The following is a 27751-nucleotide window of genomic DNA, read 5'->3' on the forward strand; positions in this document are numbered from 1 at the left end:
AAGTGTTGCTATGAGATTGACCTTGAAATTAGGATCAATGCTTGGCATAGAAGTAGAAGTGTCCTCTCAGCAGCGCCCCTAGCGAAGGAAAAGGTCCCTGCAAGCGAGCTATTGCAAACGACTCTGATCGCCATGTCTGATCGTCGTGTGGAGGACTAGAGCGGCGGAGAGATCCTCCTTCATCCCAGGCGGCGGCTCAGGGAGGGGGGCGGGTGGTTGGATCCCCACCCCCCCAACCACCACCACCACCACCACCATCCATGGCTGACAGCGCGGGGATCCAGCAAGGCTCGCCGGCCATCGGCGCCGTGGGCTCGGCTCCGGCCGCTCCGGGCCCCGGGGGCGCGGAGGGCTCCGGCGCCGCTGGAGGCTCCGCGCGGATCTCCGTGAAGAAGGCGCAGCTCCGCTCGTCGCCTCGGCCCAAGAAGCTGGAGAAGCTCGGCGTGTATTCATCCTGCAAGGTGAGCTGCTCCGCCACACTACAAGGCGACTTTTTCTTTCACTGTAGTTGAGGAAATGGAAGCCATTTGCTGCTTTTTATGTTTGCATGGAAAACGCAGCGGATTTCATGTTTAAAAGCATTTTTGAAAAGCTGATTTTTAATGTGTGCTTGTGCAAGAGTTTGCAACATGGGGCCTTCTCTTTGCAGGCTTCATTTCACTGCTGTGTCTGGGGGGGCGGTGGCGGCAGGGGGTAAACATTGGATAGCTGCGTGCAAAAGGGGGCGTGGCTTCCCTATAAAATGCTAAATTTGATCGACTTTGGTTCCGAATAGGATATTTTTTATAGGATTTGTGAGGTGGTCTTTTGTTTTGACAGGGTGACAGCTGCTGGCGGGAGGGAGGCGGAGTTTGTTGTTATTTCAGCGAGCATGCGCACCAGCTGACAGTGACAGGCCTCCACTAAAGAGACACACACTGTCAATCATTGATTCATCTTTTTTTCCCACACAATACGTGTATAATCTATTTATTGTTGGATTCGCAGTGGCGCAGAACACCACCACACATCCAGAAATACCAGAGATGCACAATACCGATAACTTGGTGCTTCTCAAGACCCATATTGTACCAACAACCAATAACTTTTTTTATTTAGATTGGACTGTAGTTTGTGCACACCAGGAGCTAAGAAGGACTCGACAAATTTGGAACTGACCAATTGTACCTGTTGACTTGTCCTAATCAAATATCATTACTCTTACCACATCACTACCAGGAGAACCAGAGTATGGAGAAGAGGGAGCCACCTGCTGTAACCCAGCAGAGTGCACTATATTCGGACACATGCTCAGAGCAGCCTGGGTGCCACTAGGAGGTCAGGAGAACCGGAGTATAGCGTGGGAGGAGCCACCTGCCGTGGCCCAGCAAGGTGCACTGTATTACGGCAAACCTTTTGTACTTTTCAAACACTAATAAGGTTTTTTGTGGGGTATTTTATCCCCTCATCGCAGAGCATTTGGTACAACTAGCACGCAAAATGTCTTCCTCCAAAAGTCAATGTTTGTTTACAAGTGAGCTCGGGGGAAGTTACGACAGGTGGTTAACATCACAGGCAGGAGGAAAAAAAAAAAGGAACGCTTGATTTGCTCACTTGCACTGTACGGGGTAAGCTTAATTTATCCAAGCTATTTTTATGTTATCGGATTCATCAGTATGATGTCATATTTCCCTCATATCAGCCCCTAATTAAATACCTCTCTTCAGAGTTTTTATCTTTGGAAAGGCGCTTTTTGGTTTTCCTCAACCATATTGTACTATTTTTCACCAATTTTACACGTGGTGTCCAAAAGCTAGCATCTGTTCAACTGTCGCCACAAATAAATAAATGTATGCATGGGAAACACTGCTTACAGAATGGACAGACACGAATAACATTGCCTACTGGTGCTTGCTTTAAGAGGGGACCGCTGGACAGAAAAGGTGAAGCTGAATGGTGCAGGTGCAGCTAATACTACTAAATACACTTCCGTCATGTGGACAGGCGGAAGGAGCGTGCAAATGCAACGGCTGGAAGAGTCAGAACCCGCCTCCCACGCCGCCGCGCAGCGAGCAGCCGCCCATCACCGCCAACCTCCAGGAGCCCTGTCGGAGCTGCTCGCACAGTCTGGGTGTGTTTGCCATGCTCCCGTGTGTCATGTGACCACCGCGCTGACCGGGGGACCTTCTCTTCTTTACCAGGCGATCACGTGACCCACCTGGAGCACGTCCCCGAGGACGAGATCAACCGACTGCTGGGCATCGTGCTGGATGTGGAGTACCTGAACACGTGCGTGCACAAGGAGGAGGACGCCGACACCAAGCAGGTCTACTTCTCGCTCTTTAAGGTAAGGGTAAGGGTAAGGGGGCGTGACAAAGTCGTGACAAAGTATGACAAAGTAGTGTTTGTCTTGCAGCTGCTGAGGAAATCCATCCTCCAGATGGGCAAGCCCACGCTTGAAGCCCAGGAGAGTCCGCCTTTTGAACGACCCAGCATCGAGCAGGTGGTCACATGACTGCGTAGCATTCAGCTCGCCATGCCGCTTCAACCTCACCGTCTTTTATGTGTTTGTGTTCCACCATGTAGGGTGTCAACAATTTTGTTCAGTACAAATTCAGCCACCTGCCGTCCAAAGAGCGTCAAACCATCGTGGAGTTAGCCAAGATGTTCCTCAACCAGATCAACTACTGGCAGCTGGAGACTCCCTCTCAGAGACGCCAGAGGCTTCCCAATGACGACACGGCGGGATACAAGGCCAACTACACCAGGTAGACACCCCGGAGGAAATATTACAAAGGATTATGGTATACTGTAGATCTATGTGTGTGTGTGTCTGTGTGTTCGCTACAGGTGGCTATGCTACTGCAATGTGCCGCAGTTCTGCGACAGCCTGCCGCGCTACGAGACCACGCAGATCTTCGGCCGCACGCTGCTGCGCTCCGTGTTCACCGTCATGAGGAAGCAGCTGCTGGAGCAGGCCAGGCAGGAGAAGGACAAGCTACCACCCGAGAAGAGGACACTCATCCTCACCCACTTTCCCAAGTGAGTAAAAATGCGCAAACATTGAACGACTCTTGCAAGTTTTTCGACTGACTCGAGTACTCATCAGCGTTAACTCGTTCACTCATTCATCGGTCCTACTGCTAGCTAAATTAAAATAGGAGGGGGGTGTGAGTTTTTGCGCATGGACAGGTGACCCGAGTACCCAATTCACTTCAATGAGAACTCGAGTCAGTAAAAGGAATTAGTTCACTATGACTAAGAGAGTGGCCTTTCAGTAAATGACCAATTGAACGCTATTGGCTAGCTGCGTCACATGATCATTTGGGAGGCCATTTCCCGGAACCTCAGACTGACCAATCAGTGCCCTACATTTCGAAGAGGCGCTCATTTCAATTAAAAATGTTGTTTATAGCTTGACTTTTTAAATAAAAAAAAACGAATAATGCTTAAAAGGCGCGCTTGGAGACACAAGTGATACGCGTTATCCAGAGAAGATGGATGTTAGTATTTTTGTTTTTGTCCGTTTCCAAATACCCCAAAATACGATAGCATGCTAAAATATGCATGCACAAATAAAGCCATGCGATCGCCAGTCAGTTGAATTCCTCAATAGTTAATACATACTCTTTTGTGCACTTGTCACTTATCGTCTGTTAATTAACCGACTGTTGTTAAAGCTGTAACGCGAGCTGAAGTAGCGAACGCACATCTGTTAGCTAGCTCACTCGCGCTTGCTAGCTAGCTCACGAACGTCGTCAAATGAGCGCCAAGTTATTTTCTTAAAGATTGTAACAGTAAAGGGAGACCTACCCGGCTTTAAATGAAGTGTGGTAAGCCGTATTAATATCGCTGTGTCGCTAGTTCACTGTATCTCTGTCATCTCTACTGTTGCAAGTAATATTTCTCCGTGGACACGCCATTTTGTGTGGTGTAAATAGGGTCTTAGCAAAGATCAGTTTGCTTTTTGTCTGTAGTACAGTGTAATATGTGTTAATATGACCAGCTTTTAGCGTTACCGTAACTTTGAATCAAGTTCGTTTGGGACATACAGCTAGCTAGCACGCTCGTAGACCCACTTTGTAGTTGCGTCATGAGTCACCTACGGATGCCTGCTAGGAACAAAAGTGATGACAGTATGGGTAACCGTTCAGTATGAATTGAATCTGTCAATGTAAAAAGACACATTGAATATAGTGTGTCGTTGGGAGCCTGTCATTGATGACTTGCCACAACAAACTGTCAGGTTGTATGGTAACATATGTGGATATTGGTCTTGAAAGGAAATAGTAAATATTTGATATCACCACTACGTCTGATGCGACTTTAGACATCCACAGGTGTGTTCTTAAATATGGTCTTTTTTGTGGGGTCAGGTTCTTGTCCATGCTGGAGGAGGAGGTGTACAGCCACAGCTCCCCCATCTGGAACCAAGACTTCTTGGCAGGAGTTTCGGGGGGCCAGGTTCCTGTGCATACAGGTGATCCCCCTCGAACCACACAATCTTCAAGGACGTACTCAAACCCCCTTCATTTGCACTGTATATTTGTTCATTAGTTATCAGTGCACCCCCGGTGGCCAGGCCCCTGTACTACAGCATCAGCCCGGCGTCGTCTGTGGAGCTCTCTAGCGGCGGCGTCAGTCCTGCCAGGAAAACATCTTCGGTGCTTGAGCCAAGTCCAGGTATTTCTTTTCAAACTTTCCATATGTCCTTAAAGGGGTCCTATCCTGCTCCTTTCAGGGGTTTTATTACATTTAAATTTTTACATTATATTAGATTTTTTTAAATAAAATAGTTCAGCCTCCTCCTCCCTAATGTATGAAGTGTGTAAAGTTGCAAATGCAGGTTCAATCCCCTTTAAGGTCCTGTTCTTATGTACATTTAGAGAAAAAAAATAGATTTTTTTTTTTGTATGTGTTCAGTTGGCGAGAAGCGCAAACCCTCTGAGCCCCTCCCCCAAGAGGAGAGCAAGAAGCCCAGGGTGGTTGGCGACATCCCGATGGACCTCATCAATGAGGTCATGGCGACCATCGCAGACCCGGCCGCCATCCCAGAGGTAACGTGGACTGAGGTGGCGTACCGTACTGCTCTCCAATGGAATGGAAACAATTCCAAACCTGTCCTCTGCCAAGCAGAACAGCCTCCTCTCGGCCCACTCGGCTCGGGATGAAGCGGCCCGCCTGGAGGAGCGGCGGGGCGTGATCGAGTTCCACGTCATCGGCAACTCCCTGAACCAGAAGCCCAACAAGAGGATCCTCATGTGGCTGGTGGGCCTCCAGAACGTCTTCTCCCACCAGCTTCCTCGCATGCCCAAGGAGTACATCACCAGGCTCGTCTTCGACCCGTGAGTTAGCGACGCCCGCCCTCGCGTTCGCCGAAACCCAGTCGTGAAGCCCATTGTGGTTTTGCGTTGGACAGGAAACACAAGACGTTGTCGCTGATCAAGGACGGCCGTGTGATCGGAGGGATCTGCTTCCGCATGTTTCCCTCGCAGGGCTTCACGGAAATCGTCTTCTGCGCCGTCACGTCCAACGAGCAGGTTAAGGTAAGAGCGAGCTGCTCCTGGCGTTGATGATGGTTTCATTCCGGGCTGAACCTGATTGGCCGGGCTGTGTGGCTTTAGGGCTACGGTACTCACCTGATGAACCACCTGAAGGAGTACCACATCAAGCACGAAATCCTCAACTTTCTCACCTACGCCGACGAGTACGCCATCGGGTACTTCAAGAAACAGGTAACGTGTAACGCCTTCATCTGACATGTGCAGTTTCCCACAGGGCTGTAATCTATGCGTGGCAGTGTGCGTCATGACATAATCCAGGGGTGGCCAAACTTTTTCCCGAAAGGGCCACATAGTGAAAAATGGAAGGATGCAACTTTGCTCTTTTTTTTTTTCCAATTTTTGCTGTTTTTTCATTTTTTTAATTTTCCAAATATTTCAACTTTCTTCTTAAATAATCTTTGGGAATTTTATTTTAATAATATTATGACTTTATTTTCATAATATCACTTTTTCTCCAACCTGGTATTTCAAAAATGTTTTGTTTTGTTTCTCATAAAAACAACTTTAATACTAACTCTTTAATATTTCAACTCTATGCTGCTAAAATGACATTTTTCCTCATAATATTTCGTGTTTATTCTCATAAAATGTAAGCAGAAAGGGGGCGGGGTGGAACAGTTGTCATTTTATAAGAATAAAGTCAAACTATTGAGGAAAAAAAAGTCTAACAAGAAAGTCATAATTTTATGAAATCATCTCGTAATATGAGAAAATAATGTCACTGTAAATTCCGGTGTATAAGCCACTACTTTTTTCTTAAACTTTGAACCCTGTGGCTTATACAGCGGTGCGGATAGTTTATGACCATGTCCTAATCTCTAGACAACTCCTTTACTTCAGAACTACTACTAATCGTTGAAATACTGTGCTGAGTCAGTGAGGAAACAGTGAGCCTGGGGCTCCCTCTAGTGGACAGAGGAAGCATCGTAGTGCCTCGGCAGCCATCCATCCATTTTCTATGCCGCTTGTCCTCCAATGAAATGCTTTGCTGGTACGAAATGTGTTAAGGTTCGTTTGTTTTATTATTTTAAACTCGTGTTGGTAATTGTTTATATACAGTCAAACTTGTCTATAGCGGCCACTAGAGGGAGACTGCAAAAGTGGCCGCTATAGACAGGTTGGCGTCCAGTTTGAATGTTGACCAGTAGAGGAAAAAAAAGGGGGGGGTAATAAAAATAATAATGTTGACCAGTAGAGGGCACTGTGGGACTGCGGCTAAAAGTTGTACAGCACTACTAGGATTATTATCCACGACCCACAGAACAAAGCTGTGCTAGTAATGTATTACGCTTGTTTTTAATATTTTACTTTTTATACGGCAGAGTGTCATTACAGCTTTAGTTCATCAGGAAGTGACGGGAAGTGACGGTGGGCGTCCCGAGCAGGAGAGCTAGGCTCATTGCTAGCTGTGAGTTTGGAGAGAGTTGGGAAGTGTGTTTATGTTGGCGTGGATGTAAAGTCCTGCAGTGTTCTCCGCTGTTAATAAAGCCATTAAAGTGCATCGGCGACGTGAGTCTCTCCTTCCCCACAACAAGCGGCATTACGGTATTGACCAGTGCACACCAGGAAATAAACGGTGTCACTGTCTGCAACAAGCTCCAAAGAAGATGGCTTTTTTATGTGGAACAACTGACAGTTTGTGTGGATCTTGTGAATGATTGTGACTGAGCTAGGACTCAGTAATTAAAGTCTACACACGACGGCTTCATTGATTGAAAAACAAAACTTTTTTGTGCATGAAGCTTCTACTTGAGTTGGTAATTTGGCTGCTATATGCGGTCAGATATTGACCAAGGGAGACAAAATGGGTGGCCGCTGGCCGCGTTGGACAGGTGACTGTTATACACAGGGTCTATAACATGTACATTTGCTGCGGGGGGATTTTTCAGGGGCCGTTCTATAAAGGTGGGCGCTAAGACAGGTTTGACTGTATTTCTTAGCTACATTTGAGTGTTACGTTGCTGTGTGATGATTTTAGTGTTCTTTCTAAGATGACGCCATGAGTCAGACTGTTATGTTTCCAATGGGTTGACAAGCTCGTTGTGAGTTGTTTTTTTTTCATAGCTCATGATTGGTTCCTGTCAAGTAAAGAGCTACCGGGTCATCACTGACTCGTGCGTGCCACAATATGAAATGTTATGACGTGGACACGTGCCGCTTATATATGTACAAATCTGTTTTTCTCTCTAAACACCAGTGCATCTCATACACTGGAAATTACAGTAACTAAAGTTGCATTCTTTCACTTTTCACTATGTGGCCCTCGCTGGAAAAGGTTTGGACACCCGTGGTGTATGAGGTAGTGGCAAATGAATGTTTGGGAAACACGGGTGTGTCGCTAATGCGGTGACCTCCCTCAGGGTTTCTCCAAGGACATCAAGGTCCCTAAGGCCAAGTACATGGGCTACATCAAGGACTACGAGGGCGCCACGCTCATGGGATGCGAGCTCAATCCCAGCATTCCCTACACGGAGTTCTCGGTCATCATCAAGAAGCAGAAGGAGGCGAGTGTGCGTGTCTGCGGGTTGCTATGATAGGCTGCGTTTTGCGATGGTCTCGTGTGTCTGCCTTTTTTAGATCATCAAGAAACTAATCGAGAGGAAACAGGCGCAGATCAGAAAAGTCTATCCAGGACTTTCCTGCTTCAAGGAGGGAGTGCGCCAGATTCCCATAGAGAACATTCCTGGCATTCGTGGGTCATCTCCGATTTTTATTTCAGATTTTTTGCCCTTTATTGTTATCTCTAACCGCTGTTTACGTCAACAGGTGAAACTGGATGGAAGCCACTGAGTAAAGGGTGAGTGTCATCACGTGTTTGTTTAATTGTACGTACATGTGGTGTGGTGAATGAAGTTTAATGTTCTACAGGAAGGAGGTGAAGGACCCAGACCAGCTGTACAGCACACTGAAGACCATCCTGCAGCATGTGAAGGTGAGAGAAGCCTCCGGCGCTTAAAAGCTCGGCTCTCGGTGACCAATGCACTCTTTGCCACCTTAGAGTCACCAAAACGCTTGGCCCTTCATGGAACCCGTGAAGAAAACCGAGGCGCCAGGCTACTACCAAGTCATCCGCTTCCCCATGGGTAAGTCTGCATGCCTCATGGAGTTGGCCCTCGTTCAACAACAGGATTCCTTACTTATAATGAAAGAATGAGGATAGAAAACCCGTTTACCACCTTCTGAATACACTTTTTAACATTATTAGAGCCCTCTAGGCATGAAATAACACCCCTATAGTCACCTTTACGGGCGCCACAAACAATCGCGATAGGCCAAACTCATCGGCAACGCACAGCAAAGCATGCACACGGGAGAGGCGACAACAGCTGTGACCAGCTACAGCGACGCGTTCACATCCAGAGCCAATTGTACGAATCTCCCAAGGCTCTGATTGGCTGTCAGGTGTGGAGGGAAATTGGGGGTATCAAAGTAGTTCAGAGGAGGAAAAGCGGCCGGTGTTGATCGTTGTACTCTTGCTCATACCGGATCCTGCTAGTATTGACGATAAACTTCCATAAATGTCCGTGTAAATGAATGTAAACGTACCCCATGTGTTTACTCTGGCGCCAACGACTTCCCATGCCGCTACTTTTTTCTTTCTCTATATTCTTTTTTTTAGAAATGTCAAATAACTCAGAGAAATCTGACACGGCAAGTATTATTTTTTCCTCCATGTTGTCCTGCGAGAGCATGGCGATCGGTCCTCGTCTGAACTGAACATGTTTCAACTTTCTGAGATCGTGTGTGAGAAATTTTGCTTGTCTGGACGGTGACCGGTAATCTGCGTGACGCACGTTCCACTGAAAATGAATGGACTGGAGGCGACGTCGCCTCCCATGTGTGGGCACCCATTACGCTCCTATTACACAATACAGTAGACATAATAAGACATAAGGGGTGTCCAGCGAGGGCCTCGTAGTGAAAAACGAAAGGATGCAACTTTGCCACTTTGATATTTTGTAAAGCAACACATGTAGCCATGCTAACATATATATATTTCATCTCAGCTTTGTCATATAGGTGAAAATTAATATCAAATGTCTTTTTTTCCCAAATATTTAAACTTTCTAAATAATGTTTGGAAATTTATTTTTGAAATATTATGACTTTATTGCCATATTATAATTTATTCCGCAATATAATGTTTTAAAAATTACAACTTTTTTTGTTTAATTTTTCTCATATCAAGGCTTTAAAATATATATATTTTTATATGCTACTAAAATGACTTTTCCTCATAATATTACAAGCTTATTCTCATAAAATTGTGATCTTTTCTCGTTTATTTTGACTTTATTCTAAAATTAGACGTTTCTTCCCATTTCTGCTGTTTTTAATTGTCCAACTAATTCTGCTTTTTTCTTGTAAATGTTGTATTTATGACTTTGCCATCATATTTTGAATTTGTTCTGGTAACAAGTTTTTCCGCAACGTAATTTTCCAAAAATTACAACTTTGTTTTTTTTTGTTTTTCATAAAATTATGACCATAATTTTTTTTTATATTTAAATTTTATGCCACTAAAATTACGTTTTTTTTCCTCATGATATTATAATACAACCTTTATTTTCATAAAATGACGACCTTTTCTCGTTACATTATTTTAATTTACTGTATCTTTACTTTATCTGTACTTTATTCTTGTAAAATTACTGCTGATTTTTGCCATTGGTGTTGTCTGTTTTGGGTTTTTTTTACATTTCTTCCTAAATTCTATGTTTAGAATATGTGCTGTGAGACACACGTTGGACACACCTGGTATCATTGGGAGAGTTCCTTGTTGGTGTTTTTTAACTTCCTGTGGTGGCTATTGTGTCATCAATGTAGCATTCCTGACACCTAGTGACCAGTGTAGAGTACGACATATTGCAAGGTCTTCTGAATGCCTTATATTTGTATTTTACTTCAATTGGACATTTTTATGCAATGTGCAAAATATGTCAAACTTGCTTAAATATGCATATGAACTAATTAGAGGCCATATTGGACCACGAAACAGCGTGATTTATGAATATATGTTTGAAGACCTGTGATAGAGATCTGACCTCTAGCTGAAGCTTGAAGTATTGCTGCGTTGTGTCCGCGCAGACTTGAAGACGATGAGCGAGCGTCTGAAGAGCAGGTACTATACCACGCGCAAGCTGTTCATGGCCGACATGCAGCGCATCTTCACCAACTGTCGCGAGTACAATCCCCCGGAGAGCGAGTACTACAAGTGCGCCAACCTACTGGAGAAGTTCTTCTACACTAAGATCAAAGAAGCGGGCCTGATGGAGAAGTAACGGCGCCAAAGCAGCCAGACGAGCGTGAATGAATGAATGAGGAGTTCATCCTGCCAAACCAGGAAGACGAGCTTGAGATTTGTACATTGGGGTCATTTGAAAGAACGTCTACACCCCACTACAGTATATATTTGGAATATGTATAGAACTTATTTTTCTTTCGGCGCTGATGTTGAATTGGCTTAGAGCAGTGTGACTATCAAAAAGCACTTTCGTTTCTTTTCTCTCCAGTTTGCCTGCTGTCCACTTAGGACTTCAATGTTTATTTATGTGCTCTAATTCTTTCAAGTCTTAATTTATTCCTTCCTACGTTCGTCCTGCAGATAGAGATTGACAACTTTATACTTTGAGATTGTGCAATACTGTGTGCTTTTTTTCGGTTTTGTAAAGAAAAGAAGAAAAAAACATTTTGTATGAGACGCCTGGACTTTGATGCTCTTTGTACATTGGTTCTAACGACGCAGGAGTAGTCGCTTTTATAGACGGAATAAAAACAACTCATTACTTCTTTCTACGTGGTGTGAAAATTGTAAAAATTTATTTACGGCTCATAGGCTTCCGTCATATTCATGACTGAGCCATCACGATGGTAACGAGGAGACGTGTAAAAATACATAGTACGAAAAAACCTGGGGGGCAGGGGGGTGAAATCAGCGACATCCAACAAAGGACTTGTACTTCTCAAACTTCAGTGACGTCCTCGACATCCTGCGTTCCTTCTTCTGCTTGAAAACCGGCGAGCTGAGGAACTGCGTGTCTGTGAATTTGTCTCCCCGGCGAAGTTTCCTGTCGGGAAGACAATACATACATCCATCGGACGATATAATAACAATACAAAAATCCCTCATTTATTGCGGTTAATCGATTCAAATATTAAACTAAAAACATTTCAGATCACGCTTTTGAATGCATCTTAGGAATACCTTGTATTTGTATTTTACCTCATTTCGACATTTTAATGCTTGAAATACTTAAAAAAAGAAAGAAATAATAGGCCATATTCAATCACAAAACAGCAATGATTAACATTTTGAAAAAGTGTTAGAGTGAAGCCAGCAAATTTGAAGCGCGAAGTGGCAAGGGACAAAGGTCATAAATATAAAATGTTTAAAAATTAAATCCAAAATTATTTTTTTTTCTTTCTTTGAATGCGCATTTAGCCATTTTTATGCTTGAAAAGACTTCATTTAGGAAAACCCCCCCACAAAATTCATTTAATATTTATTTTTTTAATAATAGGCCATATTCAATCACGAAACAGCATTTCTTAGTGAGTGAAGCTGCCAAATTCACAGCTGGAAGTGGCAAGGGACAACTAATAAAATACATCATTTAAAACAATATTAACAATACTAATAAAAAAATAATCTTATCCAATCTGTGAATGCATTTTCTGAATGTATTTTACTTCATTTAGACATTGTTTTTATTTGAAAATGCTTTATTTAGGAAAAAAATATGCTGTTTTTCTGTATTCAATCACAAAACAGCGATGAGGATTTATAAAATATTATAATTAAATAAATGCATTTATTTAATTATAATAAAATACATCATTATATATATACAGTATATATATATATATTTTTTTTTAAAGGGTAAAAAAAAAAAAAAAAAAAAAAAGTATAAACTAATATGGCGGAAGTCCATAACCAAATTTGGGGTCGTAATAAGTGGAAAAACTTCCTTATCTCGCAAAAAAATTGTCTCTTCTTTTTTTCTTTTACCCATCAAAATGACCCCCCCCCTTGTAAAATCCAAAAAACAAGAGCAGCCATTGGGTGACAACGTACGCGTGCAAGGAGGGCTCCTTGTAGTCCACCACCATGGTGCGGCGCCGCTTGCGTGCCGGGACGGGGGTGGAGCATCGCACGTTGCCGTAAGCTGAGGAGGATATATTGGTCACGTCACACAGACTCAAGCCCCGCCCTGCTGTCCTTACACCGAGCACACCTGGAGAGGCGGTGAGGAAGAAGAAGAAAAGTGCAACAGTGACTGGCAGGGAAGGAAAAGCGTTGAGTGAAGAGAGCGTAAGGGGCGGCTAATGCTAAGCTAACAAGTCAAATGTTTTACGTTTCTTGGCTCGCTGGGGCGTCTGCGTGGGAAGAGGCGGCGGCGACGGCAGCGTAGCGTCACAGGGGGAGTCTCCAAAGTTGGACAGAACGTTGTCGATCCTCATGTGGGCCTCGCGCAGAGGACTGACGGCAGGGAAGGTCACCTCGTCAACTTCCTGTCTGAGAGGTTCTGAAAAGAACGAGAAAGGAATCAGAAGTATGTTTCCCTCCCAAATAGAATATTTCAAAGCAAACACAGACTCACCTTCGAGTAAAAACTCAGCAGGTGTCGTCAGGCGGCCATCCTTCTTGGATGGACGACCGCTCCGAGTGGCGATGGTCTTTGTGGTCTGGGAAGACCTACGCCCCCTCCTGGTGGTCTTGGGGACGTACAGGCTGTCCTCGGACTCGGAGGATGGCGACGAGCTGGAATCGCTCCCGGCGGTGGAGGGCGTGTGCGTTTCCGCTTCTGTCTGAGGCGGTGCCTGCCGAGCGTCGTCGGGCTTGGGCTTGAAGGGCGTGACGTGGACCGCCTCCTCGCAGTCAAAGTCAAACGTGTCGCTGAAGCCCAGCGAGGTGTTGGGGTTGTTTGCTGGAGGCGGCACTTTGGACCGCGTGGCCGAGCGGTCCCGACTCTTGGAGCGGGTCCTGGGTTTGGGGTTGTCCCATGGCTTCTTCAAAGGGGGACGGCCTCTCTCTGGGGGTTTGACGGTGGAGGGTTCCGGTTTGGGGCGGGGCTGTTGGCGGCCTCGCTTCCTGCCAGGCTGCTGCGTCTTTCTCATTGGCTGGACCGTTTCCGGGACATCAGGGTGAGAATCTTGAGTGTTGACATCCTGCTTTGGATCTTCACCACTTGGAGGCGCTGCTGCCGAGTCCAACTCACAGACGGGCTGCCACTCTCGCACACGCTCAGACCTCCTCCCGCTCTTTCCTCCTGCACGTCGCTGTCTCACGGCCACCGTTGGCGGCAAAACCAAAAGCTGCTCACGGTCAGGCTGGACATGCTCTGCGAAGATAAACACTGCATAATTATTCACGTACGGCGTTAAACACCACAGAGTCACCCGCACACAATAAGTGCCAGTCCTCAATTATCCAACAGCTGTTCAATATTCAACTGTGTTTACTGGATCTCATCAAATAGTGGCCTCCGCTCAAATTGACACCCTCTCCGAGTACTTCAATAAATAAACACCACACCTCCCTTTTGGGAAAAACTCCACAAAAAAGGGGGGTGGTGCCACGAGGGCACACACCAGCAGAGACATAGCGGCATCTGTAAAGCCGGTGTTGGCGAGGTGCTCCGCCTTTCACTAGTAACTCCAAAATAACACATCTACTTGTACGAATAACACCATTGGAAATACTTTTAACAAGTAAACAATCAACACTTCAAACAGAAATGTACCCTTCACTGAATTATACAAGGTGCGACAAAAGGAGGGTTACATTTACTTCCTCATCTGTTTCACCTTAACAGTGAAGTAAATGGAACCCTCCTTTTGGCCCACTCTGTATTTATTAGAAGTATTTAATTTTAAAGAATGACTTAAAACACTTTTATTCTAAGTTTATTAACAATTTTATTCAAAAAAATGTAATTAAAATAATAACTTGATCAACATTTACACATTTTTGGAAAAAAATCATAATTACGTAAAGCGATTTTTAAAAATAAGTTTAACAATAATTGTACTAAAAAAATGTAATAAAAATAATTGTATTCAAATAATAACTTGATCAACATTTATACATCTTTGAAAATAATTTACAATGACTTGAAACACTTATTAAAAGTTTACAGTAATAAAAATAATATTTTTATTGAAAAACTTTTATAAAATAACTTAACATTTATGCATTTTTGGAAATAATTTATAACAATTACTTAAAACACTTATGTTTATTAACAATAATTGTATTCAAAACATTTTATAAAAATATTTACTCTTAAATATTTTTATAAAAAATATTATTTAATTAAAATAATAATTTTGTCAACATTTAGACATGTTTGGAAATAATTTACAACAACTAAAACACTTTTATTCTAAGTTTATTAACAATAATAATTTAATTACATTTTTTTATAATAATTCATGAAAATAAATGTATCGACATTTATACATTTTTTAAATAATTTACAACAAATATTTAAAACACTTTTATTCTAAGTTAATTAACAAAAATTATTTAGTCAAAAAAATGTATACAAATAACTATTAAAATGATAATTTGTGTAGGGAAACTATTGTTAAAAAAAATCTCTCCCTCTCCACACACACACACACACACACACACACACACACACACACGATACTGTATGTTACAATGTCCAAACTTGCCCTTGAAAAAACACCTTACCCATCGGGACCTGGCACTAAATAAACAAGCAAATACAGCGTGGCCACTATGAGGTAACATTGTATACAACTGTCACTGTAATGAAATGGAAATAAAATAACATTTAGGTGACAATGTGCCCTAACATTGTCAAAGTGGTGTGTGTGTGTGTGTGTGTGTGTGTACCTGAACAAAATGTTGAGATGTCACACAACGCTGTCTTGATGCCGCTGTTACGCTTTCTCCTGCAGAATGGAAGGGAATAAAATGTAGACGGACAATAGATAATATTTTGGCGGTTTTTCACCATTTGCTTGGAACGACTCCACCCGTGAATTGTGGCGGCGCTTGTAGAAGAGTCAGCTTAATTGAAAACCTACCTTGGTGAGACTGTGTGGGCTTCCACGGGCAGGTTTGCTTCTTTGGTCTACATCAACAGCAGAAGACATTTATAGTTTAAAAAGCTACTTTTGAGCATCATCTTTCTTCTGTGGTGTCATATGAAGAGTAGAACCTGAGGAGAAGATGCTTCCTGCTCCTTGAGCTTGTGCCTGAGCAGCACACAGTGGAAGAGGAGTTTGTGCAGCTCGTGCTTCTGTTGCAGGATGACGTCACTGGCCTGCCTAACCTTGTCCTTCTCAGCCTGCAGCGCCAAGGCCAGCGCCTTGTTGTTCTGCTGTACCCCCTCCAGGATGCTGGCGTGATTCCTGATTCCTGGCAAACAACCAGGAGATATTTTACGATGAGTCACGCCATGTCAGACATGATGAGCCATTTGTGTCCTTACCGCTGTTTTTGTTCAGTAGGCGGCACCGTCCCCTGCTGAGCGCCGCTGCCCTGGCCAGACGTTTGTTCCTCTTCTCCTTAATGTCCTCCAAACGCCGCTCATACGACTTCTTCTGCGTTCGTTCTCTCTCCATGTCTTGATGCTGTCGGACTAGCCGGCACACTTTCCAGTCATTCGACGGATAACGAAAATCTCACAACAGCTAACGCGCTAGCCCGGCTAGCCACCTAGTCGTACTACCTGGCGACAGCTTCACGTCAAACACGCTAAAAAGAGCAACGAGATCGCCATATACGTGGTGGTTGTGTGAATAGAACCTACCGATAGCGGTATATAGGCACAAAATTCGGCGTCAAAGCGAGTATTTCCTCCAGTTAGTCACGAAAACACTCCATAACGATACCCGCCTCTTTTCGGGGAGATTCGAAATAGGTGCCGTGCGCGCTGAATGGTGGGAACTGAAGTGACGTCACTTTATTTGAGGAAATGTTCGCCAGAGGGCGCTCGTGTCACACACACGCAAACACAATAGTGACTGTCGCAAGGTCACAGTAATATTTTCACATTTAATTATGTCATTCACACTTATAACATTCTAACTTGATGCTTTTTTTCTTAATATTCTTATTCCGCTGTTTTTTTGTCCTCTTAACTCCTGACATTTGTCAACCGGTTCAAACCAATCCAGCATCAAATCGTTGAGCTCATTCGGGAATAGTTTGCTATCTACTCAGATATTTCAAAACATTCCCAGGTTTTCCAAAATTCCACAAAATTTTTCCCACTGAAAACGAATGAGCCATTTTTCAAACTTCCACCATTCATACATTTCTCAACCGGTTCTAACCAATCCATCATGAAATCAGTCCACTCATTCAGGACTTTCAAACTGATCTTTTTTTTTTTACCTTAAAAAAAAATCTACATTTTTGGCAAAAATCACATTTTTTTTTCCACGATCCTGAAGTGAAACACGAACACACGTCTTTCCCTTTTCTGTGCGTTCTAAAGAGAGAAAAGCAGTTAGCACGAGGGAGCTAACAATGCACGTCATGGGACACAGCTATTTCGACTCTGTCCTATAAAAAAAAAACCTCCAACAAGGTTTTATGGTTTTGTATCCGTGCTGTGAGCATGCAGTAACAGGTACATTCATGATAACATGTCATACTTACAGTATTTTGTCGTATTGCTTCTTTCCTGGGCACAACAATTTCACATCTAGTGCTACTTCCATCAGCAACGCTGTTTGTTACTACTAAGCATGGCCGACTTTGCGAGAGCCGGCGATGACTACTTTTGGGCAAACGAGGATCCAGAGCCTTACCTTTTTGAGCCTAAATCTACCAATTTTAGAAGCTGAGCCAGCAAGACGATTGTGAAACCTGGAGGGTAGCGGATGGGGGGGGGCAAGTCAAAAGTGGCATGCAGTGTTACCACGGACGGAAGGGCTCGGTGAGTATGGCGAGGAGGACATCGCTCCAAGAGATTCCGTCACAACGAGCAAAGAATTGTTAGCGCTGACAAACCCCGCAGTGATACAAACTTCTTTTCCCACCTACCCAAAATCAAGTGCAAAAGACGCCCCAGACGGACAAGTGTCCATGGAGTAAGTCACCACGATACTGCTTGTGATACGTGGAGCACATAGCACATGATATCACAACACAGTCCATGTGCTTGTTCTTGTTTCCCAGTCAGTACAGACTGATGTTCTAGCGCATTGTGTTGGAGTGGGCCCGTTACCTCTCGGTAGAAAAATAGTTGTTGGCGTTTTTTGGAGGTTTTCTTTTTTTAGGGCTTTGTAGGCGTGTTGAAATGGGTGTGTCCCGATGTGTGCATTGTTAGCGCCCACATGCTAGCTGTTTTTTTTTTTTTTTTTTAGCTTTTTAGCTGTCACACAAGAATTGCGGATGATGGGCACACAGTGTCTCACATCTACTTTATTTTAGTCATTTTATTCGGTCCTTTAAAAAAATACAGAAGCAAAGAATTTCAATGATTTTTTTTTTGCTACTCGTTATTTTCTTTAGATTTTCCACCTGACTTTTAAAAAATAACAAAAAGAAATAAATTGAGTCAAAAGAATGCTCATAAGCCACAAGGCGGTCTTCATTTAGACTGCAGGATGATTTTCTTTCCAAGTGGAATGAGGACTGTACTGTGGTATGGTGCATACTACAAAGTCAGATGCTCAGCTTGCTTCCTCTGAATAGTGCTAATAATGCAGTAGTGGTTCAGCTGCAGGGTGAATGAAAGCTGGCACAATATACAGTAAAGACAAACATGGAAATGAGCAGCTTGTTGGTGTGAAAGCCTTCAGACAAAAACTGTCCACTCTTTTGCCGCTAATGCCTTGTGACTGGCCAGGAAAAGTAAAAAGTGACACACAAACAAGTCGGAAAGGAGCTTTTCTGGCTGCATCAAGTAGTCAGAGAAGCAAAATCTGCTTTAAGAACGCCCCCTGGATGCTGAAGGAGGCTCTGTGTGCAGCGCATCTCGACATAAAGGGAAAAAAAAGGCAAACAGCACGGATGAGGATGCGGGAACAAGCCGGCATCCCACTCACAGATGTTCCCAATCGCCACCTCGGACTGTTTATAGCAGGGAAAACCGCCAGCGTGGGTTGAGCTGGTGAATGCTAACAAGATGATAAGCAGAGAAGCCGCTGACCTCTGAAGAAAGGTCAGATGATCATTAGAGAACATCAGCAGTCGCTTGCAGCACCAACACTCGCTGAAATGTGCAAACTGAGCTACTAGACGCCTCGGCTCGTCACAAACACAAGATGCAGTACGGGGCCGCCTATGGGAAGCGGCAACGGAGGGCAAGGTGGAGTTCCTTTGCTCCTTTTTTGAACTTAGAGGTCACTGAGCTAACGAATTCATACTCTAAGAGCTCCTAACCGATGAAGAGCTGTGTCCCAATACTTTTGCACACAACTGAGTATCAGCGAGACCTGTTGTCATGACAACTCAGTAGCGTGAGTCATTGCATGAAACCACCCCCCAAAAAACCTGTTAAAAAGGTGTAGGAAAGAAAGCCACCGCATTTAGCCATAAAACTTCAAAGCAAGGCGTATTATATTCTTTTTAAAAAATGTACTCTTTGAATTCAGTCTGTCTTTTTTTACGCTGCATTGCTGCAACGCCAGCTGAGAACATTCTAGAAATGATGTGTAATCACTGACTACGCTTAAGCAGGAGCGTTAACATAAAATGTGTCTTACAGTTGTTTAAAGAAACAGTCCACTATAAAAAAAAAAATAAAATACTTTACTGGAGTAAAATAGGGTTTTTTTTTCTTATTTTTTTGCATCCACCGAGGTGAAACTCAATAGTGAGGAAACAGAAGCGGCGTCGAACAGACGGACGCCGGGCTCGGCTGCATGAGAGCCTGCAGGAGGGGCAGAGCCTGACACAGGCTTGAGCTTGCGACAGGATGGAAATGGACGGACGGCAGAGAGGACACGGCGGTGGCGAGCTGGCTCCGCAGGAGAGTGGAGGAGACGGTGGGTTTGATGCGGTCTTGGTTCTTGTGTGAGGTCTGACAAAGCTGTACCAGGAAGACAACATGAAGGAATGGACAGGAACAGGAAGTAACGTTGAAAGTGTTGCAATACTGCATGTACAGCTAATGCTACATACAATTTGGACATTTTAACCAAGAAAACAACACAGTTACTTACCTGTATGACTATTGCAGTATTTGTCTGGCTAAGAAGACTAGTGGAAAGTGAATGGAGTGAGGTTCCCCAAGCAAGTAAAGTTAGCATATTGCTATGTCTGTATACCCTTCATTTAGTACTTTGGGAGTACATTTGTATTATTGCGTTGTATTATTAAGAGTCGCTGGATCATAATTTTGGAATTTGGAATAATGATTTCACACGTTTTAGTGAATTTCTGCTCTCAAGACGTAATTCATGAAATAATATATATATATATATTTTTTTTGAAATAATATTTTCAAAAACAGATGTTGTTCACTTGTCCTTTACTGAAAAACACATTTAATGTCATAAATACAAAAATGCATTTTTTTGTAGTATTGGTTTTATTTATTTTTAATAAAATTTTAATTTAAATGTTCTTTTATTTTTTTTTTTTAAAAATCATTTTCAATGTAATAATTGTATAATATATATAATATATAATGATTAAATTGTTAATACTGTATATTAACACTAGATATTTTAAAACATAAAACAATATATATTATAATATAATTAATAATTCCAAATTAATTAATTTAATTTAATTTAATCAAAATAAAATTATTATAAAATATTTTTTACAAATTTAAATAAATTTGAACTTTACAAAAATTCTAATTTAATTTAAATTTAAATAAATTCCATCCATCCATTTTCTATACCGCTTCTCCTCATTAGGGTCACGGGGGCATGCTGGAGCCTATCCCAGCTGACTTCGGGTGACAGGCGGGTCCTGGCGACCCTGGACTGGTGGCCAGCCAATGGCAGGGCACATATAGACAAACAAGCATTCACACTCACATTCATACCTATGGAAAATTTAGAGTCTCCAATGAAGCTAACATGCATGTTTTTGGAATGTGGGAGGAAGCCGGAGTACCCGGAGGAATCCCACACACGCACGGGGAGAACATGCAAACTCCCTTCTCCAAGGGAGAATCGAACCCAGGTATTCCCGATCTCCAGACTGTTACTGTGTTGGCCAACATGCTAACCACTAGACCACCGTGCGGCCCATTTAAAGAAATTGATTAGGTAATTTTCATTTTAAACTACTAATTTATTTAATTAATTTGGGGAAAAAATAAAATTTTATTTAGTTCCTTTAAAAATATCACATAAATATGAAAAGGAACACAAATGAATAAATGAACTTTAACAAAAAAAGCAATTCAGCGAGGAAAAAAAAAAAAAAAAGGTTGTTGACCAATCTTAATTGTGGAGGACTAAAAAAAAGGCTAAAATGGGAGAGGTTACCACCTGGAGGCTGGGATGACGCTGGCTGGGAGTGTAAGGGTTAAACTTGGGCTTGGCTGGTTTGCCTGCTGCTCGGTCTTTGTGTCTCCTGCTGCTGATGTGCTGCAATGACAACAACGGAGGAATAAGAACATTTCTGACTCACACCCTGTTGGGATGTTTTGTTGATTCTGGCTTAAAAGAACAACAAAACACACACACACACACACACACGCGTGAAAACATTGATTGACAGCTCACACACATGGATGATGGCTGACTGCAGGATGATAAATATGCACGAGCACCTGGTGGTGGCGTTGTGACACACAATCAGCACTCACAGGTTCAACCCTGCTGCAATGATGCGCTATCTTTGCCCGCAGTAGTAGGTAGGTGCACTGATGAGCTAACTTTGCCTACTTGTGGAACCTCGCTCCATTCACTTTAACCAGTTGTAAAAGTTTTGCAATTGTCTTTACTTTCTAGTTGAAAATGTCCAAATAGTAAATAGCATTAGCCGTACACACACAGTGTTGCTGGACAATATACTTCTACTTCCTGTTTCTGCCCGTTTAGGAAGCAAGGTAATGTCGTTGCCGAAAGACAGGTGTGCAGGTGTACCTAATAAAGTGTCCAGAGAGTGTCTTTCGTCGCCACCGATGCAGACGTGTAAAACATGTTGAAAATATAGTATTTGTTATTTACAGTATTACAAGCAAATAATGAGCGAAATGAACCTGCTTGAGTTGCGTCTCAGAGTTGACGTGCACATCACAGATCTCACAGTGGAACGTTTTGTTCTGGAGGCCGGTCCACGGCTCGGTGGTCGGCGGCGTCGCCTTGGCCTTGACGCCGAGCCTCGGGAAGGACTTGATGGCGCCGTCGCCGCTCCGCGCCTCCAGCATGGTCTTGTGCTTGCTGCCTAAACACATGTTTCACGTAGAAGGCCATCAATCTCAGTGATGTCAGCAACCAGCAGAGGGCGCAATTCATTCAGGCCCGAATACAACAGTTTGCTGCCTTAATGGGCAGAAACAGGAAGTACAAGTCGTACTGCAGGAAGCGGTATATTTTCCGCACTGGTTCCAACAACACTGTGTGTGCGGTTAATGCGATTGCAATATGTTTACAACTGGACGAACGTTAATGGAGCAAGGTTCCACAAGCAAGCAAAGTTAGCGCATAAATATGCCTGCTTCTATACAAATGTAGCACCTTTTCATTTTTTACATTATTGTGTTACACTTTCTCAGTAAATGGAGCGAAGTTGCCCAAGCAGGCAAAATTAGCGCATCAATACACCTTTTTCCTTGCATACCTAGAAACTTGGAAGCAGATTATTATTATGTTTTACTTTATTATTTATTTTGTTTATAAGTACAAGTGATTGGAACGAGTTTCCCCAGGTAAGCAAAGTTAGCGCATCAATACACCTGCTTCCACACAAATGTAGTTCTCTGGGAGCAGGTTTTTATATTTTTTACTTTATGTTGTTACACTTTGGATAGTGTATTTTTTTAGTGAATGGAGCGAGGTTCCCCAAGCAGGCAAAGTTAGCACATCAAACACCTGCTTCCATGCATACTTAGTACCTTGGAAGCAGGTTTTATTCTGTTTAACTTTATTTGTTTACAATTTGGCTAGTGTATTTTTAAATGAATGGAGCGAGGTTCCCCATGCAGGCAAAGTTAGCGCATCAAACACCTGCTTCCATGCATACTTAGTACTTTGGAAGCAGGTTTTTATTATGTTTTACTTTATTTTGGTACACTTTGGCTAGTGTATTTCTAAGTGAATGGAGCGAGGTTCCCCAAGCAGGCAAAGTTAGCGCATCAAAACAATTGCTTCCATGCATACTTAGTAATTTGGGAGTAGGTTACTTTTTACTTTATTTTGGTACACTTAGGCTAGTGTATTTTTTAGTGAATGGAGCGAGGTTCCCCAAGCAGGCAAAGTTAGCGCATCAATACACCTGCTTCCACACAAATTTAATTCTCTGGGAGCAGGTTTTTATATGTTTTACTTTATGTTGTTACACTTTGGATAGTGTATTTTTAAATGAATGGAGCGAGGTTCCCCAAGCAGGCAAAGTTAGCGCATCAAACACCTGCTTCCATGCATACTTAGGAATTTGGGAGTAGGTTATTATTTTTTACTTTATTTTGGTACACTTAGGCTAGTGTATTTTTAAGTGAATGGAGCGAGGTTCCCCATGCAGGCAAAGTTAGCGCATCAAACACCTGCTTCCATGCATACTTAGTAATTTGGGAGTATGTTACTTTTTACTTTATTTTGGTACACTTAGGCTAGTGTATTTTTTAGTGAATGGAGCGAGGTTCCCCAAGCAGGCAAAGTTAGCGCATCAATACACCTGCTTCCACACAAATTTAATTCTCTGGGAGCAGGTTTTTATATGTTTTACTTTATGTTGTTACACTTTGGATAGTGTATTTTTAAATGAATGGAGCGAGGTTCCCCAAGCAGGCAAAGTTAGCGCATCAAACACCTGCTTCCATGCATACTTAGGAATTTGGGAGTAGGTTATTATTTTTTACTTTATTTTGGTACACTTAGGCTAGTGTATTTTTAAGTGAATGGAGCGAGGTTCCCCATGCAGGCAAAGTTAGCGCATCAAACACCTGCTTCCATGCATACTTAGTAATTTGGGAGTATTTTACTTTTTACTTTATTTTGGTACACTTAGGCTAGTGTATTTTTTAGTGAATGGAGCGAGGTTCCCCAAGCAGGCAAAGTTAGCGCATCAATACACCTGCTTCCACACAAATTTAATTCTCTGGGAGCAGGTTTTTATATGTTTTACTTTATGTTGTTACACTTTGGATAGTGTATTTTTAAATGAATGGAGCGAGGTTCCCCAAGCAGGCAAAGTTAGCGCATCAAACACCTGCTTCCATGCATACTTAGGAATTTGGGAGTAGGTTATTATTTTTTACTTTATTTTGGTACACTTAGGCTAGTGTATTTTTAAGTGAATGGAGCGAGGTTCCCCATGCAGGCAAAGTTAGCGCATCAAACACCTGCTTCCATGCATACTTAGTAATTTGGGAGTATGTTACTTTTTACTTTATTTTGGTACACTTAGGCTAGTGTATTTTTTAGTGAATGGAGCGAGGTTCCCCAAGCAGGCAAAGTTAGCGCATCAATACACCTGCTTCCACACAAATTTAATTCTCTGGGAGCAGGTTTTTATATGTTTTACTTTATGTTGTTACACTTTGGATAGTGTATTTTTAAATGAATGGAGCGAGGTTCCCCAAGCAGGCAAAGTTAGCGCATCAAACACCTGCTTCCATGCATACTTAGGAATTTGGGAGTAGGTTATTATTTTTTACTTTATTTTGGTACACTTAGGCTAGTGTATTTTTAAGTGAATGGAGCGAGGTTCCCCATGCAGGCAAAGTTAGCGCATCAAACACCTGCTTCCATGCATACTTAGTAATTTGGGAGTATGTTACTTTTTACTTTATTTTGGTACACTTAGGCTAGTGTATTTTTTAGTGAATGGAGCGAGGTTCCCCAAGCAGGCAAAGTTAGCGCATCAATACACCTGCTTCCACACAAATTTAATTCTCTGGGAGCAGGTTTTTATATGTTTTACTTTATGTTGTTACACTTTGGATAGTGTATTTTTAAATGAATGGAGCGAGGTTCCCCAAGCAGGCAAAGTTAGCGCATCAAACACCTGCTTCCATGCATACTTAGGAATTTGGGAGTAGGTTATTATTTTTTACTTTATTTTGGTACACTTAGGCTAGTGTATTTTTAAGTGAATGGAGCGAGGTTCCCCATGCAGGCAAAGTTAGCGCATCAAACACCTGCTTCCATGCATACTTAGTAATTTGGGAGTATGTTACTTTTTACTTTATTTTGGTACACTTAGGCTAGTGTATTTTTTAGTGAATGGAGCGAGGTTCCCCAAGCAGGCAAAGTTAGCGCATCAATACACCTGCTTCCACACAAATTTAATTCTCTGGGAGCAGGTTTTTATATGTTTTACTTTATGTTGTTACACTTTGGATAGTGTATTTTTAAATGAATGGAACGAGGTTCCCCAAGCAGGCAAAGTTAGCGCATCAAACACCTGCTTCCATGCATACTTAGGAATTTGGGAGTAGGTTATTATTTTTTACTTTATTTTGGTACACTTAGGCTAGTGTATTTTTAAGTGAATGGAGCGAGGTTCCCCAAGCAGGCAAAGTTAGCACATCAAACACCTGCTTCCATGCATACTTAGTACCTTAGAAGCAGGTTTTATTCTGTTTTACTTTATTTTGTTACACTTTGGCTAGTGTATTTTTAAATAAATGGAGCGAGGTTCCCCAAGCAGGCAAAGTTAGCACATCAAAACAATTGCTTCCATGCATACTTAGTAATTTGGGAGTATGTTACTTTTTACTTTATTTTGGTACACTTAGGCTAGTGTATTTTTTAGTCAATGGAGCGAGGTTCCCCAAGCAGGCAAAGTTAGCGCATCGAACACCTGCTTCCACACAAATTTAATTCTCTGGGAGCAGGTTTTTATATGTTTTACTTTATGTTGTTACACTTTGGATAGTGTATTTTTAAATGAATGGAGCGAGGTTCCCCAAGCAGGCAAAGTTAGCGCATCAAACACCTGCTTCCATGCATACTTAGGAATTTGGAAGTAGGTTATTATTTTTTACTTTATTTTGGTACACTTAGGCTAGTGTATTTTTAAGTGAATGGAGCGAGGTTCCCCAAGCAGGCTAAGTTAGCGCATCAATACGAGGGCATCCCCACAAATATAGCAGCGAGAGAGCGGTTGCAAAGGCAGATTTAGAAGTAAAGAATGAAAGCGTCTCACCGCTGTTGTGAGCTTGCAGCTGTGAGGCGGAATTGACGACTACTTTGCAGAGCGAGCAGTAGAGGAGACGCTTGGCTTTGTCCTCTTCGTCCGTCGTCGCTGTCCCATTACTTCTGCCTTCTTTGCCTGTCACTCTGGCACGGGGCGACATGGAGAGTTCAAAGGGCACAGGCGCCTCAGGGGAAGACTCAAAGGACTCTAAAGACAACAACAAAAGAAAGAAGTGATTGAAAGGCACACGTTCTGTACCAGTATACGGTCTAGATGCACATGCACGCAGGTTAGGACAACATACACGTAGAAATACACACACAGAGAGAGACAGGAGGTTAACTGAAGTATCAAGAGGTTCCTTGCATGTGCGTCACCATGGCAACACAAGCAGCGTGCTGGTACTCACCAAAAGACATTGTTGGACAAGAGTCCCAGTTGTGTCCTTCAGTGTCCTGGATGCATGTGTGCCGCCGCCAATGAAGCGCTCCTTCCCATCCTCCTCTTCCTCCTCCCCCTCAGCCTCATCATCATCTGCACGTGCATGTGTCGTGCACGTGAAGCCAAAGCTTCTAACTCGTTCTTCCAGCGCTTCGGTGAACCAAAATCCCCACGTGGAGGTCATCGCCTTCAGCAGGAGGACGCTGCACTTTATTAGGTACACCTGCACGTGTCGTTCACCTTCAAATCAAATCCAATGACGTTCCATTGAGCTTCGAAAAATAAAGAAAAACAATTCTACTCATTGAAATACAACACAGTAAAATCAAACACATTTCATTCAATGAAATACAATAAAGTAACATAAAATAAACAATTCAAAGCAATACAATTAAGTCAAATTAAAGAAAGTTTTATTCAATACATGCAGTAAAATAATTTTTTTTTAATGAAATACAATAAAATCTAATCAAATTTTATTCAATTAGACACAATAAAATAAAATACAATAAAGTAAAATTAAATAAAATGTAATTCAATGAAATACAATAAAATAAAATGAAAGACAATTTTATTAAATAAAACACAATAAAGTAATAAAATGTAAACAATTAATGAAATGCAATACAATAAAGTACAATTAAAGAATCATTTATGATTTAGAATAGTAATTAAAGAAAACAAAACTCAATGAAATACAATAAATTAAAATTAAAGAAAATTGTATTCAACAAAATACAGTCCAGTCAACTAAAATAAAATGAAATTCTATTCTATTAAACAAAACAGTAAGATAAAATAAAATGTAATTCAATGAAAGACAACCAAGTCAAATTAAATTGCATTCAATTAAATACAACAAAGTAAAACTATTCAATTCATTTCAATAAAGTAAAAGAAAATAACATTTAATCAAATACAATAAAATCAAATAAAATGTAATTCAGTTAAATACAATAAAGTAAAACTATTCAATTAAATTCAATAAAGTAACATAAACCATTTAATTCAATGAAATACAATAAAATCAAATACAATTTAATTTAAATAAAATAAAGTAAAACTGCACAATTAAATTCAGTAAAGAAACATTAAAAAAATGTTTTACAATAAAATACAATGGTCACATAAAATAAAATAAAAAAAAAACTTTAAATGGAATGCAATGCAATTTATAATAAAATGGAGAAATTATTTAGTCAATTAAGTACAATAAAGTCAAATAAAAAATGTAATTAAATACAACAAAAGTAAAAAAAAAAAAAAGTAAATCGATGAAATACAATTGTCAAATAAAATAAATGTAATTAAATGAAATACAACAGTCAAATTCAATAAGACAATAAAATGTAAAAGTAGTTTATATTGTTTCATAAATGACGTTGAATGAAATCAGAGTTGCCAACAGTTGACCATGTTGACCCTACTGAGCAGGCGTGACGGTGTCCGGGGGTTCTTTGTGTAAAATCCAACTTTTTAGATCAAACAAAAGGCCATTTAATCAAAGCAA

At 41.8% G+C, this 27751-nt stretch overlaps 3 protein-coding genes across 3 annotated transcripts; 1 reads left to right on the top strand and 2 right to left on the bottom strand.

Annotated features, from left to right (window-relative positions):
* The first annotated feature begins 201 nt into the window (after positions 1-201).
* On the top strand, positions 202-11339 carry kat2b (K(lysine) acetyltransferase 2B). The gene is made up of 18 exons (XM_054763492.1): positions 202-461; positions 1984-2110; positions 2181-2326; positions 2396-2482; positions 2566-2747; positions 2830-3021; positions 4356-4459; positions 4537-4662; positions 4903-5036; positions 5116-5324; positions 5399-5525; positions 5604-5714; positions 7904-8047; positions 8121-8235; positions 8310-8340; positions 8412-8475; positions 8542-8626; positions 10632-11339. The coding sequence occupies exons 1-18, from the start codon at positions 261-263 to the stop codon at positions 10823-10825; spliced, it is 2379 nt and encodes a 792-aa protein (XP_054619467.1). The 5' UTR covers positions 202-260; the 3' UTR covers positions 10826-11339.
* On the bottom strand, positions 11101-16447 carry sgo1 (shugoshin 1). The gene is made up of 9 exons (XM_054763493.1): positions 16331-16447; positions 16010-16151; positions 15737-15936; positions 15603-15649; positions 15409-15467; positions 13145-13885; positions 12899-13069; positions 12619-12778; positions 11101-11611 (listed from the first exon to the last, which is right to left on the bottom strand). Exons 2-9 carry the CDS (start codon positions 16140-16142, stop codon positions 11476-11478), a joined length of 1647 nt encoding a protein of 548 aa, XP_054619468.1. The 5' UTR covers positions 16143-16151; positions 16331-16447; the 3' UTR covers positions 11101-11475.
* A 2868-nt stretch (positions 16448-19315) lies between these two features.
* Positions 19316-26570, bottom strand: LOC129173047 (zinc finger protein 385D-like). The gene is made up of 5 exons (XM_054763495.1): positions 26210-26570; positions 25810-26007; positions 21701-21885; positions 20985-21083; positions 19316-19564 (listed from the first exon to the last, which is right to left on the bottom strand). Exons 1-5 carry the CDS (start codon positions 26217-26219, stop codon positions 19343-19345), a joined length of 714 nt encoding a protein of 237 aa, XP_054619470.1. The 5' UTR covers positions 26220-26570; the 3' UTR covers positions 19316-19342.
* Between the last annotated feature and the right edge of the window lie 1181 nt (positions 26571-27751).

Source organism: Dunckerocampus dactyliophorus, chromosome 20 (genome assembly GCF_027744805.1).
Source record: "Dunckerocampus dactyliophorus isolate RoL2022-P2 chromosome 20, RoL_Ddac_1.1, whole genome shotgun sequence".
NCBI lineage: Eukaryota > Metazoa > Chordata > Actinopteri > Syngnathiformes > Syngnathidae > Dunckerocampus > Dunckerocampus dactyliophorus.